Raw genomic sequence first — 15,135 nt, forward strand, 5'->3', positions numbered from 1 at the left:
TAAAAGAAATGCATCTTTGAGTTTGCATTTTAGTTTTTTATTACTACTGTACATAAAATACATTAAGCAAGATGACAAAGGAATAGCTAATATCCTCTATCCTTCCCTAGCTAGGTAACACTAATACAATAAGCCTATACTGTTTTGCAGCAGTAGCATGTTACACAGCGTTTAAGGTGATCCTTGTTTTTTTTTTTTTTTGACATCTATACTAAATTCTATATCTATTAAAAATAAAGCATTGAGTGTGGTCCCCTCTACATACAAAATCAATATCATATAAATTACTTTACACAGTATTGTAAAAACGTAAACATTATATTTGGCAAGTTGTTGTCAGTGAAGTTGTTAATTGTTATCAGAATTCTGTCTCCTTTGTGTCAGAATAAGAGGACCGTGTGAAAGCACAGGTACTAGGTGCTGCACAGTGGTTGGCTTTTAGTTTGCAGAGTAAAGACAACAAAGGTTTTGTCAATGAGGGAGAAAAGGGGCAAGAGTGCAGTGAAAGAGAGAGGGTTGGGTGACACAGTGGGACGCTTCCAGCAAGTCTTTCATTAGGGAAGCAACGCTATGAGTGTCTGCATTATGTATACAGTCTTACTTAACTGATGGTCATAGAGTAGACAGGACAGAAGAGCTGAGTAGATTCTTCATTTCACGTTAGAGTCATTTCTATAAGTGTAAAGTGATTACAAAAGACTGATGGAGCACAGGTTGACTAGCTGCCAAACTGCACCAACAGAACTGTTGGAAGATCGTATTATTTCCAAGATCTTGTCATATAGTAATAAACTACATACTGTATGGCAGTGCGAACTACAATGTTGCTGCTGTTGTGTTATCATCAAACAATTTATTGGATTTCAATTTGAAAAGGATTCTCGTACATTTTTGAGATTGTCCCAAAGAGACATTTTGTAGAGCTATCTTCTACAAGACATCAACTAAGTGTCAAGAACTCTCATGTGACAGAGTGATGAAGTGAGATTTGAATGCCTGCGACTGACCACCAGTCATCAGAACTGAGGAAGCCTGGTGTAATGTTTTAAAATCTACAGCTTTAGTAGATAATAGATTAAACTAACCTACACAGACAGCCTCATGGCTTGTGTACAAGATCCATATACTTCACAGTAGGTTACACTCCATGAATTGTCTCTTGTTATGACATTGAAGTCATGGAGTTTGCCTGAAATCCCTTGTTAAAAATAAAGAAAACTCTCATGTGTCTGTAGTGTTTATATATAAAACTGTTCATCATCCTGAACACATTTTGCCCCCTTTTCTCAAAAAATATTTATGTGTTATTGTATGATCATTAGCACTACCACATTTTTGATCTTTCCGATCAAATTCCTACGAGAGAAATAAAAACAAAGTATGCTGAATAACAAAAGCGTGTATGTCTGCTGTCTAAATACTGCAAGTTGGCCTGCAGGGTGGTATAACAGACAATGCTTTGCTTTTTTTTAAGCTGAAAGATAGTCAGTTCGCACTTTAAGTGGAATTGAGTTTTTTAAATGGAGAATAAGGCATTCCCAAAAAGGAAGAAAACAATATTCTCATAGGTTTTTATAAAAATGAATTGCAGCAGGTTGCCAGACATAGGCATCAGGGACTATAGAATATATTTTCAGTGTAATGAAAACTGGTGTATAGTGTCAAGATTTCTCAAAATAACCTAAATAATCATCCAATTAAATAATTTTAACCACTTAACCTCAACCTAACCTGACCCAAAAGTACTGAATTGTATTTGAAACATATTTTTAGATAATTTGAGCTTCTGTTTGAAACTTCCTTTCATTTAAACTTAGGTGGAAACTGCTGGTGGATTCTACTGGGTTGAAAAGTTCAACAAAATCACAGAAAAAAGGATGAAAGTGTATATAGTTTGTCCCAAATTTATGGTGGATTTAATTACTCAGATCTATCATGAGGTGCTCATATATCTGAGTTTTTCCCTTGAAGCTGGATGCAAGCAGGAACACCCGGTCGTCAATAGATACCAGAGAAAATGCTCGAGGCGACTGGATATTCAGCTCCTGAGATGGGACAAACTGGCCCCTCTTGGTGTCCCATTGGTAGACCTGCGTCAGTGAATAATCGCTGCCCAAGATGGCATACTGCCAGTTGCCGATGGAGACGGGCTGGAACACCATTGAGCCACGGGAAGGAAATGTCTGGACCTCTTTGAACATGGCACCATCCCAGCGCATCACCTTGGAGTCCCCGATGAATCTTGTCAAGCATATAAACAGGTCACCTTTGAAAAGGACAAAGATCCAAAGGGCTGTTTAGGTAATACTTGCATTCAGGCAATCTGGAAATTCTTACAACAACAGTTTATGTAATTCTAAAATTATTTATAGTTTGTGTTAAAATAAAATTCAGAGATTATACAGTGATAATTCATGGGCAGGTCTTATAGCAGTACAGTGACATTGCCTCATACTACCAATACCTTCAAAGTGAACATCTATGACATGCTGAGCAATGAAGAGCCAAAGTGTAATACATTATAGCTAAGAGTGTGAGAGTGTGAGCCAAAATAAATTAACCAGATCAAAGAAAATTTTGACCTCAGACTTAAGTCCACTGTTAATCATATTACATACCCCTGACCATCTCACTCTTAGTATTAAAACCTGCAAAATGGCATCTAGAGTCCATGTACTGAATATGTAGTATCCTGCCCCAAGGACAAACTCAGTTACACCAGCTGATAATGTGATACGAATTTGCACAATGTCCTTTTAGTCTGTGCAAAAATAAACCTCTCACCTTTAACCTGAAAGTGTTTGACGGAGAAGACGTCCTCCATCTCTGGTATGTCAGTTCTGCGGTCAAACTGTTTCTGGCTCCTGTTCCACTGGTACACAACTGGCCTCTGGGAGCTGCTGGACAAGATCAGGTGGGGTTTGCTGGAGATCTCCAAATATTCAACATCTGTGTCCCGGAACCATGGGTGGAGTGACTGGTGGGAGTAGAACCCATTGCCGTTCCATTTGTACACTGTTGTGGAGCCGGCCTAGAAGAAGAACCAAATGTCAGTTCAGGTCAATTTTATTGGAAATTTGCAGTTCACAAAAAGATTTGTAACTAAGTGCTTAATAGTGATCTACAAAAACAAAAAAAATGAACAAGCTAATTTCAAAAAGGCCAAAGATGAGTGTGTATGCGTGTTTGTGTGAGTCTCCCCAAACATATGTGAGAGCATATGCGAATCATTTGGCAACTCCAGGATAATCAGCAGGAGCAGACGCAAAACGACGTGCTACAGAGAAAGACACTAGGGGGAGGGAAGGCATGGCTGACATGGTGAGAAGAGTATATTAGATGAGCAGTATGCACACAGGGGTGGACACACTAACAAGAACATCTATATAATATAATACTGTAGCACTCCAAAAATCCTTTCAGCCCTAAAGTAATTTTTTGTTGCAAATGTGTGAGGCAGGAGTTCCAACTTTGAGGGTGTTGTTAAGAGTAACAATAATCATCAAAACTGCTCCCTTCAATACAATAATCATTACTTTTGAAAACTGGACAAGGAATAAGCAGCCAACCTTAGAGCTGTCGGCGATGACAAAGAATGACTCTCCGTCGACCATGAAGGTCTCGATGTCATTGGGTTTGCGAATCTTCAGGATGTCGATGTCCTGGATCTTGATGAACTTGTTGGCGGAGGTGTCACGTTTGTAAATGTGGGAGCCGCCAAACAACTGGGCCACAATGACAAAGAGGTGGTTGTCAATCACCATGGGCTTGCAGACCACAGTAGAGGTGCCTGAACGAGAAAGAGAACAAAAATAGAGAAAAAAAACATAGATAGATACTGAGTTAATTATGAATACTAGAGTAACAGAAAGGGAGCTATCATCTGTTTTGTATACCTTAAGGACCACCTAACCACAGTTACACAACACAATTAATGTACTTCAAAGCTCTACATCTCATTACTGGTTCCAACAGTTACACATTGAATCATGCTTCTGCTGCTGCATAAGGCGGAAACATTTACACAGGATTCCCCGATTACATTGATGTTGCTCTTTACTTGTTTGTTTATTAACTCACTTTCAATGGTGTCGTAGGTTCTGAAGGTCATCTCAACGTGATCCCATTCCAGGAAGCTGCATGTTCCAGCAAACGGTTGGGCAAACACAACATACTGATCTTTACCAAAGGTGAAGGCCTCCACCGAAATAGACTCAAACTTCAGCGACTGATAGGAGGCAAACTCTGAAAAACATGAGAATTACTGTAACTCTGTCTTTTAACTTTAGAAAATCATTTAGATTACAACATGCATGTGAATATGTATGTTTGGATGTTTATGAAACATATCACAGACTTGATTTCTTGATTCTTGCAGTATAAACACGTAGCAAGAGCTTTATTCTCAGAAATGAAGGTGTTGATAAGGACAGGAAGCAGACATGAGAGAGACAGGGTGAGGCAGTCAGCTGGGGACTAGAGAGTTATTGTTGTTGTAATGCTTCTATGACAGGGGGGACAGTCAAAGGAAGATGATACCTGCTGTGATGCAGTCAAAAGAATGTGGCAGCAGGTCGTTGATTTTCTTCCCCTGGTGAATAGGTGGCCCACTGCAGTAGATCTGGTCCAGGGTGGCGTTGGTGTGGTGCATCCACTCCACCAGCCACTTGAGCTTACAGTCACATACCAGGTTGTTGCCTCGCAGATCTCTACGTATCAGATATATTATTATATAATAGCATAACAGTTTTAGCGTGCATGATATACTGAATAGTACAATAATAATCGACAAAAACATAATTATGCTCAAAGGTATTGTATCAGTGTATTTGGCGCACTATCTCTTAAAACTTTCATATGTATATTTTGAGCAAAGGCTTTTCATTTGCAATCACTGTTCTTTCTGCTTACTGTTCTGCCCTCTGTCTACTTGGCTGCACTTTGGCTTTAATCCAGAAAAGCCACAACAAGAAGTGTCCTATCTCCCGAGTAGTCTCCACTCATCGCCCACTCTCAGTCTGAATTGCTGTTGACCTTGGATGTGTGTATCAAATCCAGACACAATCGTACACACACTGGAGCCTACATTATTCCGGCTGATTGCGGCAGTCTGACCAAATCCAGGATCCAATTCTTTTTTTCCGTAATTGACTTGTTTACCATTTAACCTGACATGCTGCCATCCCTGCTCAAGCTTTCCTCGTCTCTCTTTCATATATTCTATCTTCTTTTTTTTTTCTCTTCCCTGCAGCAGGGATTAGCTTCTTCTACAATCTTTTGTTTTCTTTCTCTGTTTCTTCTTTCTTCTTTACTTCTTATCGTGTCCCTGACTTTTTACTTCTTCATCGTCTGAACAGGAATTCCTTTCCTTTTTAGCTCAATTACCTCATAATATCTATACCTAGGCCCACCATTTAAGAAAAGGGGGAGGAAGACAAAGGAAGATTTCTCTCAAAAATTGCCATCAATCCTTTCTCTGACTTCTCCAAACACTTCCCTACTGAATTGAACTGAACTGAATCTATATCATTCCATCATCTTATCTATTTATTTTAGAATGAACAATAAACAAGCCAACTATACTCCAATTCAATTATCTTAGAAATTTCTTAGACAGACATGAACCCACAGACATCAGAAAACTAATTAAAAGACTAAACATATAAAGTATAAACACATACAAAATGATTAGGAATTGTTAGTTGTTGTCAGTTTTAATATGTGTGTCCATTTAAGGATGAATCACTGTGAATGTTCTGTCTCAAAAACCCATCCAGCACAAAAGACAAACTCACACTTTAGTCAAAGCGTCCATGCCTTTGAAAACATCTTTGGGTAGCGTCTCAAGGTTGTTGTAAGCCAGACTCCTATTGAACAAAGACAAAAAAAAATGATACACTCAAGTGTGATTGAATTAGAAGTAGACTGTCTCCTGCCTTTCTACAGATAATATTCATTGATTAATTATACTGTATTGCAGGCTTCCCGTTGTTTCTTTTTGCCAGATTGACATGAGCAACAGTAGAATAAACAAAATCATGTACAAACAAAATTACAAGCAACCAAATCTAAGGAGCACAAAGGTCAAATCCTGAATGCTTGACAATATTCCAGTTACAAAGTATGATTGTGTAACAGGTGTTAAAAAGGTTTAGCAGTGAAATGGAGGGGAATAAAAGAATTAGTGATTAATTAATTAGGGGAGTGCAATTACATTGAGTAGAGGGTTGGAATAACATCTTTTTGGAAAATGATGACCTGCTGTTCTTTAAACACCCAGCTTATCCATTAGGTGGAGATGTAGTGGGTAAAATATTATGCCCTTAATATTAGTCATACTCTTTACTAAATAGCAGCAGCATTGTTGCATGTTTTAAGACCCTGCTCCAAGGCTGTCGAGTGGATGATACCTTTGCAAGCCGATTAAAACCAACCTAGAACAACAGGCTCCAAAAACACATCACTTGTGAGTGAGAGACTGAACTCCAAACCAGGAAGAGATGTGAATGAAATGGAATGTCAGCGTAAGTCATGAGTCATAAGTCATGCATTATTTATTTGAGAGTCGGTTTTTCCAGGGAGGGAAGCCATTTTACTTTGAATTTGTGCAAGACTGCACTCTCTAAACAGACAGGGATAGAGCAGAGTGGACAGGATTCAAGCAGGACCCCTGCCTGTGTAACTTGTATTTGTTTTTACTGTATGTAATGCATTAAAATACCAGCTAATAATACATGTATTCATCTATTTTTTGTATGAAAGTTTATCTACTCTTCTCTAAAACAAGGGAAGGTAACCATTGATCAATGAGATTAATGAAATTCAAATGCAGGTTGGATATGAGCGGGGACTATTTTTTGGCCAGGAGCAGTGACTTTCTGGAGTTACCGCTGATTGCCTGGCAGCCTCACAGTGACAGCAGTTTTTTTATGGTTTATCTGTTCTGGCAGATACATTGCAGATAGTCATTATTACAGTTTTTCATGTGGATTAAAACAAATTACATGTTAATTAGTGAGCTTTAGTGAGCCTTAATTAGTGAGCTCTGCCCTCGCTAATGCTGTGAGCGATTGTTACATGCACTCTGACAGATTTTATCAAATGGGTCACTGTCAATAATATCTATAGTCGATAGACTGAGACATCTGAGATGGGTCAGAATCACTTATGTTGTAACTATTAATATTTACAACTCCAGTAATGAAAGTAATATTTTCTCTCGCCGATAGGATGCCTAAATAAATGTAGATAAACTGCCAAACCACTCATTACAAAAGCTTATAAATGTGACAATACTATGTAATGGGGGACTATTAAAAGTCACCCATCCATACTTAGAGCCATGCATAATGAGGTGCATATATATGCAAAGATTTGGCTGCACTGCACTGTCTAAACTCAAATTGTGTTAGGGAAGGCCTGTCAGAAACTCAGGAACAGATTATAGGTCACTTGGTTTAAGGTTACAGTACAGTTATATTTAGTCTCAACCTGCAGGTCACTCACGTTCTCAACTATCTTTAGTTTCGGCAGGCTTAACGGCTCAGCAAAGTGAAATAGTGTTTACAAAAACATTGTTACGAAACTATCATCATCATTTGTTTTAAATGGGGTGCCATTTTAACCCTAACTGTATATAACCCTACATTACTTATCTCATACACAAGCGAGTTTTTCCTCTTTTGCATTTGTTAAACACATCTACACATCTATCCCAAAAACATTAAATGAAAAAAAGCTAAATGGCAGATAAAGTCACAAAATCATTCATTATTTTCTACCAAAAATATGAGAACAGAAACTCTGTCGGTCCACTACATCTAGAGACACCCTGATCTGCCCTTCAGCAATCTGATCCAGCTGACAGCCAGTAACCTTGGACATCACCACTGGCTGCAGGACTTCTGCCTGCTTTGCACTTCTGACAGTGAGAGTCATGCAGAGAGAGAAAACAGGAAATTGATACACAGGTTATGTTGGAATACCCATGAGCACTAATATATCATTACCCTTTCCCACAGTGATTTTTTTTGGAGAAATTATTTAAATAGAGATTATAAAAGTGGCAGGTGCAAAGTGCTGCACCAGCAACACCAAAGTGGCATAATAAATTATAACGTTTAGGAAGGTGGAGTAGAATCAGTAAGTTCCTCTTTAGTAGATATGGCCATTACAGAAACAGAATACTTACAGATGTATCAGTGCTTTAAGGCCCCGGAAGGCATATGGGGATATTGATGCAATCTTGTTATTTTCAATAAATCTGTGAATGACAAGTTTCACATTAGCACTTTGATATACTAGCACAAGGCATACCAAACAAATATGAAATCTATTGTGACACAAAAAGCTGAAATCTGTAATTTCCTGCACATCATCTCATTTTGCAAAGACAAAGATTTTTGAGTTTGGTGTTGATGGACACTGTTGTCCCACAATGCAATGTTCAACAGCTAAAACCAAAAAAAAAAAAAATAGAAAGAAAGAAATCTTTAGGAAACCATTTTGCTGTAGTACTGTTCCTAGACCATACTTCAATTGATGTTCATTTGTGTATATTTTGTATCAGTTTAGTACAAAATAGTAATTTACAGCAATTACAGTTCTTCCAGAGAGTAAATAGATAATACTTACAGATATTCAAGATGTGGTAAACCTTGGAACGCATCCTCATCAATTAGGTCAAATGAATTTGCTGTGAACAATCTGTGGAAAAAAAACAAAACAGGAGACTAATTTAAAGTTTCAGATTTAGTTAGTGTCACAAAAAATCCTCCCATTTCAATGCACCAAAACTGAGCTGAGAGAAAATTTTGAGGTTTGGGGATGTTGTACTATGTGACAAAATCTGGGAGTGTTTCTTTAAACTCTGTTTAATCATATTGAGATAATGTTGTAATCTGTGATTGCAAACCATCAATGACAGTAGCTCAAAAACAGAGACAAAGACAGGGTGTGAGAGCTACTGTTACAGTAACAGACAACATATTCATTCAGCATTTCTGCCCCCATTATATGGTTAAAGAATGAATGAAATGAATAAAACAGAGACATGGTAGCTCACTCCTACATCATTTTCATTAAATGAAGGAAAGAGACAAATGGTTGCCACCTCCCACATGTTTCTGAGTCACCCTTTAAACAGTAAGAATAGTGTCCAACAAAAAACATTTTGTGCACATCACCCCATCATCTACTCATAAATTTGTATTAAGAGAATTTGAAAGGTTCAACTCTGAAGCACTATAAATCAAATGTAGATGTCCGGCCACTGTGAGGTAAGTCTATCCTAAAAATAACATTTATCTCATCAATATTACAAAACATTGAGCAATGTAACCCCAAAAGTCCCTCAAAAAAAAAGAGGCTTTAAGATCACAAAGTGCTGGAAATCTAATTTTGGAATGAAACTCTTCATGTATTTCTTACTGCATGTACAGCAAACCAGTGATGGCAGCCTTTTACACCCACAGTCTGCTCACGTTGGCCACCGAGAAGCCCCATTGATTAGTCAGAACTCTAATGGAGGTTAAGATACTCCAGGTCACCTTGGCAGTAAATAATGATAAAAAGTGGCGATGCCAGTCATTCATGACCCCCAGTTACATTTACACTTCTTCCGGTCACAGCTGCTTGCTCTCACATCAGCCACCTCCTACATTTTAAAGTTCATGCACATTCAGACTGATTTAGCGTCATGTGAGCATACAGAGGAACTGATGCCAAGACAAATGTTTTGCAGAGAGAAAACCTCAGACGGTGACAGCGTGCTATTACTTGCAATAAAGCAAACCAAGTGCGATTAGAGAGCACAGTTGAACCTGACCTCTCTGTTAATTTGTCAGTCTCCATTAACAGATTGCTCAATAGACTCTAGTCCTAACAGGACATTTACAATAATGGATGCATAGTTATTTGTGTGGCTGTAATTTTACTGGTTTTTGTGAGCTGAATTCTGTCTTCCCGAGTGCTATCTTGTTCATTATTTATCTCTCTCTATATACACACACAGATCCTCTCTCCCCCAACCCCTGCTGTTAGTTGCTGTAGCCATGTGGTCTATTGCATAATCCTGACACCATTACAGAGAATCCCCCTTTAAATCTGCATATCAGCCTCTATACAAGCCCTCTGGGGAGACCCTGCCTCATTGTTTGATTTTGTAAAGCACTGAAAATGGATTTACACACCAGATAGGTAGATGGATGAATGGATGGATGGATGGATGGATGGATGGATGGATAGACAGACAGACAGTTAGATAGATAGATAGATAGATAGATAGATAGATAGATAGATAGATAGATAGATAGATAGATTAAAAGCCTTTACTCACAGCAGTTGCAGGGCAGGTGTGTGAACAAAGCTTCCTCCAGTGATTTCATTAAATCCAGACTTGACAAAAGATCTGAATGGATGAAGAATATATTGAAAGGTGACTTTGTTAGAAAATATAACAACACAGAAGACATATTCAGCTATCCAGCCTTTTGACAATTCACCATATGTCCATGACATTGCACAATAAACCAAGAGTCTTATTCAGGTGCTGGGATACTTACAGTGAAACGACGTCGGAGGGGAAAGTGTGAGGCACAGATCGGACACTCTCACACAGGGCATTATCTTTGGTGCAGGTACATCCAGAGGGGCATCTGGGCTGCCTCACTCTCCGTCCGTCCGCTAAGATCAAGCTGACAGCGGCGACCCAAACCAGGAGCGTCCACCCTTTCCATCCTCTCCATCCCCTCACTGTTCTGCCCGGGTATCCCATTCCTTCTGCCACTCCTGCACATGCAACTTCCCGGAATCACAGGATCTAAAAGACAAAAATTAATTTTTACAAAAAAGTATTTGTCTGTCTTGTTTGTTTTAATGATAAAAGCCTGGTGTTGTTGCGCTCTGATGCAGGCTTGTGTCTATGCTTCTTGCGTCTCAATAGGAAGGCACCAGTCCAGCGGATTCGTTCTGCAAAGCGCAGGATTACAAATGCGGGACAGACAGGGCATGAGAGCAGAGAGCAGGCTCAGATTCATGTCATGAAAGGGAATTATTTCAAGCTTCTAAACAAAACTCACTGTTAAAAAAAAACAACAAAAAAACGGTCTATTTCTTACTAGTTATCTGCTTACAAATAAGTTGTCTTGTAGACTAAATTCTGCTGCCATGAAAGGGGAAAAAAAGCCCGTGAGAGAGAGAAAGAGAAGAGAAGAAAGAGAGAAAGAGAGAGATGGAGGAAAGAGAGGGGGGAGAGGCCCCAAGGTGCGCTTTTTTATCAGCAGTGCCAGCTATTATTTATGCGCGCTTCAGAGCCGTGCATGGCTAATGGGAAGCGGCTATTCATGAGGCTCTGTGCAAATGCACCTGCCTCACTCATTCAAATGCTGCCTCTTTTCTTCCCCGTTTCGGCATAATAATGACATTAACCGTGAAAAGAAGATGATAATTTACCTCGTAGTTAAAAAATAAACACGGGATATCATTTCAGGGATATTGTGGCATAAGAAATGGTTAGTAAAGTATGACCTCCAGAAGATTATGATTAGGCAAGCACCCTAGGAATGAATAGCATTAATTTAAGTGTGTTTTTTTAAATTTATGATATCAACTCCTCGCTCAGATAGTAATTAATTTAGATAAAGCTGTAGGCAGTGACTGGCATACATGGGAAGACAGCAGTTCATTTCATATACATTTCTATTATTCTTAAGACAACAAAAGATGACAGGCATTCATACTCTCTGTAGGAGTTGTTTCTCACTTCCTGTCTTTTTTTCAATCCAACATTGACTGCTTTGTTGAGTTCAGTGGGCTGTAGAAACGGCATAAAACACTGGACTTTTGTTCACAGACTATGGCGAACTTCCACCCCTGTCACCTCTTATAACCCAAGGACTCAATTATACTGTAACATTTTCAAAAGGCATAATACCCTCTTTATTTCCCATCTAGTAGCCCATTCAAACGCCTACATGCATCCTGCAGCGAGGATGAAAGACATCACCTGAATCAATCAGTGTTAAAGTCAGTGTGTCTGGTGTTTCACTCTTCTTGTTTTTCATTAGAAGAAGAATATTTGTTTCATTTACCAGTTTTTGAAGTCATGGCTTGTTCTCTTCTAATACACCTGTATTATTATTCGTCCCATTTTTAAAGGATAAGAGGAATTATTTCCTCGTTTCTCGGCAGAGTAATTTATGAAGTTAGTGTAAACGTCATCAGACCGCGACTCGCCGCGGAACATCATCACCTGGCGACGCCATTTTGTAAACATTCGTAGTCAGTTTGGATACCTCCTGCGATTCTAATGTGATGGATAGTCTTGTGAAGGTTTGTAACTGTTAAAGTCGAAACCATATTTTTTATGCAGTCGAGTTCGGCGAACAGTTTCACTAGTTAACGTTTCGTTTGCTGCTACTTGTTATAAGCCAGTTAACATAAAACATTAGCCTGAAGTTAGCCAAGGTAAACTGGTGTTGTAACGTAAATGTGGCTTAATTGCCAAATGCTATGCTGGTTATGATTAGGCGTTTTGAAAAAAAATGCAACATTCTTGTACCATTTTAGTTTTTAGATAACGCTAAACCTTCTGTGCTTAAGCCTGTTTCCCTTACAGAGAAGGAGCCTTTGGACAACATTCAATCATCAAAAAAGATTAGAGCACAACATTACAAAACCCACAGTGATATCTTAAAGATGCAGCTCCAGAAACTAGTGGTTCCTGGTACTGGATATTACAGGGTTTGTTATATTGCATCTCAGTTTATACGGTGCACCTTTCACAATGGCTACACTTTCCATAGTCATGTGCAACATGACAATGGTGATTTTTGATGCAAATTATTTCGAAAATAATCTTACTCTAACCTAGTGTCATATTTACTGTTAAATCTGATCGTTGTGCAACTAGTACTTTTTCTGTAAAATGCAAATCTCCAAAGTTTTTTGGCACTAAAAGTAAAGTGAGGATACATTCAAACAATGCATAATAACATGAAGAGTTTTTATTTAACTATTTAACTTAATGCAAAGTCTATTAAACAGAAGAAATCTAAATTAACTCAATATTTGGTGTGAGCACGCTTTGCCTTTAAAACAGCAGCAGTTTTCCTCGGTACACTTGCACACAGTTTTTCAAGGTACTTGACAGGTTGGTTGTTCCTCCATCTTTGAGACGTTGCCACAGTTCTTCTGTGGATTTAGGCATCTCAGCTGCTTCTGTCTCTTCATGTGATCCCAGACTGACTCCATGATGTTGAGATCAGGGCTTGAGGGGGCCAAACCATCTGTTGCATAACTCCTTGTTGTTCTTGTTGCTAAATATAGTTCGTTACGACTCTAACTGTATGTTTGGGGTCATTGTCGTGCTGCAGAATAAATATGGGGCTGATCAGATGCCTTTCTGATGGTATTGCGTAATGTTATATTATCTATGTTATCTATTATGTTTTGAATATGCATTATTCTGTAAGCTGGTGTCTGTGAATGCAGGTGTTTGTGTATTTGGTTATGAATGTGTTGTCAGCTATACCAACACAAATGAGTTCTTGTATTTCCTCAGGTGCATGGAGGTGGCGGCGGCTATGACTCCGATTTCAGTGATGACGACGGACAAGGAGAGTCCTCAGAGAGAGGACTTAAAAGGTAAAATTAGAGACTCTAGAATTCCATATTTGAACTGGGCTCAATAATATTGATGAGTTTAGTCAAATTTAGTTTATCTAAACTCATAGGGGCTCTGTGCAGACTAAACACTGAAATAGGTGTAACTGTGTAGGAGGTCATACAAAGACTACTGTGTTCTGAATAAACTAAAGAACTAAAGAACTAAGAACTAAAGTTCTTATTCTCCCCCCTTTACTTCTGCCTCCAGTAGCTTAAATTTACACTGATACGAGTAGTCTTTTCCACTAACACAAGCTTTCTGTGTTTATTTGTATCTTTGTTGACAGGAAACATGAGGAGGAAATCTTACAGAAGCCATTTAAAAAAGGTCGGTATTCCCAGGCGGCTCACCGGAGTTTTCACTCCAGTGAACTGGACAGGTACTGTACAATCTATCACATTAAAATACATGAATCATAATGTTTTTTTCGTTATGTTTTATACTACAGCAATGTGCTAATGTCAGTTCTGAATATCTATGGAGGGACTGCATATATTAAAATTAAATCAATCAAATTCAAACCTTATTTGCAATTAGTGTGAACATGATGTACGACACAATTAAAGTGAGAAAAATTTCATTTTTATTTTCATGTCTGAAAACTCATCATTACTGCCAAGATTAAATTAATTTACCCACGGTCCTCACATTACCATTCAGAGAAGATTTGTGTTTTTTAATTAATTTATGCTTTAAATAAAACCAAATGGGAGCATAATTCATCTATGTTATGATAGTTTCCTCTCACTCCATTGTCCTCACTTTTTTATACAGAAAATGTTTAAGAAGTCTTTAGTGATACAAATGAACAAAATATGCTGTCAACATGAACTAACTCTTTGCTAATCTTTTAGATAAATATGATTGTTTTATGTTTTGCAGAGAGGAAGCCAGGAACAGAAGAGCCCATCTGATATCGATGAATGCTGTATCCTTTCTTTATCAACCTGTCTCACTGTCCTGTGATTTCAACATAAAAGGATGAAACAGGTTGATAATCCCTCAAAAAAAACAAAAAGTCATATCTTAAAGCAAAAAAAAAAAGATTTAATACATACAGTACATTTTAAAACATCATATAACAATCCTGTATGTTTAGTACATGTTGGTCCAAGTTCTAAGTTACTCTTCATTTAAAGGCTCAAACATTCAGCTGTTCTTACAGTTCACTGTGCAAAACATTTAAATTGATAATGACCTTAAGCAGACGTCTCCAGTTTGAGCGACATAAGAAGTTTGTCGGTGACTACATACTTTATTATGGAGGACAGATGGCCGACTTCAAACGTTCTGCGTAAGTGTTCTGTCTCACTGTCAAACTTAAAGGATCAGTCATTTGCTGCTAAAACTAAGAAGAGTGCGTTAACCATATCAGACAACTGTCTATGCGTTTCTGTAATTTGTTTGTATAATTACTTTGAATTTGAAGTAGCAGTATTTTTTTTTAACTCATCCTCCTTATCCATGTA

The 15,135-nt window shown here is 38.2% G+C and overlaps 2 protein-coding genes across 8 annotated transcripts in view; one reads left to right on the forward strand and one right to left on the reverse strand.

Moving 5' to 3' along the window:
* On the reverse strand, positions 1–13,259 carry lgi1b (leucine-rich, glioma inactivated 1b). Of its 6 annotated transcripts, none has more exons than XM_044337536.1 (11): positions 13,144–13,259; positions 10,563–10,819; positions 10,337–10,408; positions 8,635–8,706; positions 8,192–8,263; positions 5,796–5,867; positions 4,540–4,709; positions 4,081–4,245; positions 3,570–3,790; positions 2,785–3,031; positions 1–2,266 (listed from the first exon to the last, which is right to left on the reverse strand). In XM_044337536.1, exons 2-11 carry the CDS (start codon positions 10,772–10,774, stop codon positions 1,917–1,919), a joined length of 1,653 nt encoding a protein of 550 aa, XP_044193471.1. In that variant the 5' UTR covers positions 10,775–10,819; positions 13,144–13,259; the 3' UTR covers positions 1–1,916. The 6 variants fall into 6 exon arrangements, with proteins under 6 accessions (XP_044193471.1, XP_044193469.1, XP_044193472.1 ...); XM_044337534.1 differs by lacking the exon at positions 13,144–13,259 and adding an exon at positions 12,090–12,175; XM_044337537.1 differs by lacking the exon at positions 13,144–13,259 and adding an exon at positions 11,739–12,024.
* fra10ac1 (FRA10A associated CGG repeat 1) overlaps positions 12,226–15,135 on the forward strand; it is a 16,772-nt gene continuing 13,862 nt past the window's right edge. For both annotated transcript variants that reach the window (XM_044337539.1, XM_044337540.1), the window contains exons 1-5: positions 12,226–12,330; positions 13,562–13,644; positions 13,953–14,045; positions 14,549–14,594; positions 14,884–14,960. In XM_044337539.1, the coding sequence (XP_044193474.1) occupies positions 12,313–12,330; positions 13,562–13,644; positions 13,953–14,045; positions 14,549–14,594; positions 14,884–14,960 (317 nt within the window). In that variant the 5' untranslated portion in view covers positions 12,226–12,312. The remainder of the gene's footprint in view (positions 12,331–13,561; positions 13,645–13,952; positions 14,046–14,548; positions 14,595–14,883; positions 14,961–15,135) is intronic.

The sequence above is a fragment of the Thunnus albacares genome, chromosome 20 (assembly GCF_914725855.1).
Source record: "Thunnus albacares chromosome 20, fThuAlb1.1, whole genome shotgun sequence".
NCBI classification, from domain to species: domain Eukaryota; kingdom Metazoa; phylum Chordata; class Actinopteri; order Scombriformes; family Scombridae; genus Thunnus; species Thunnus albacares.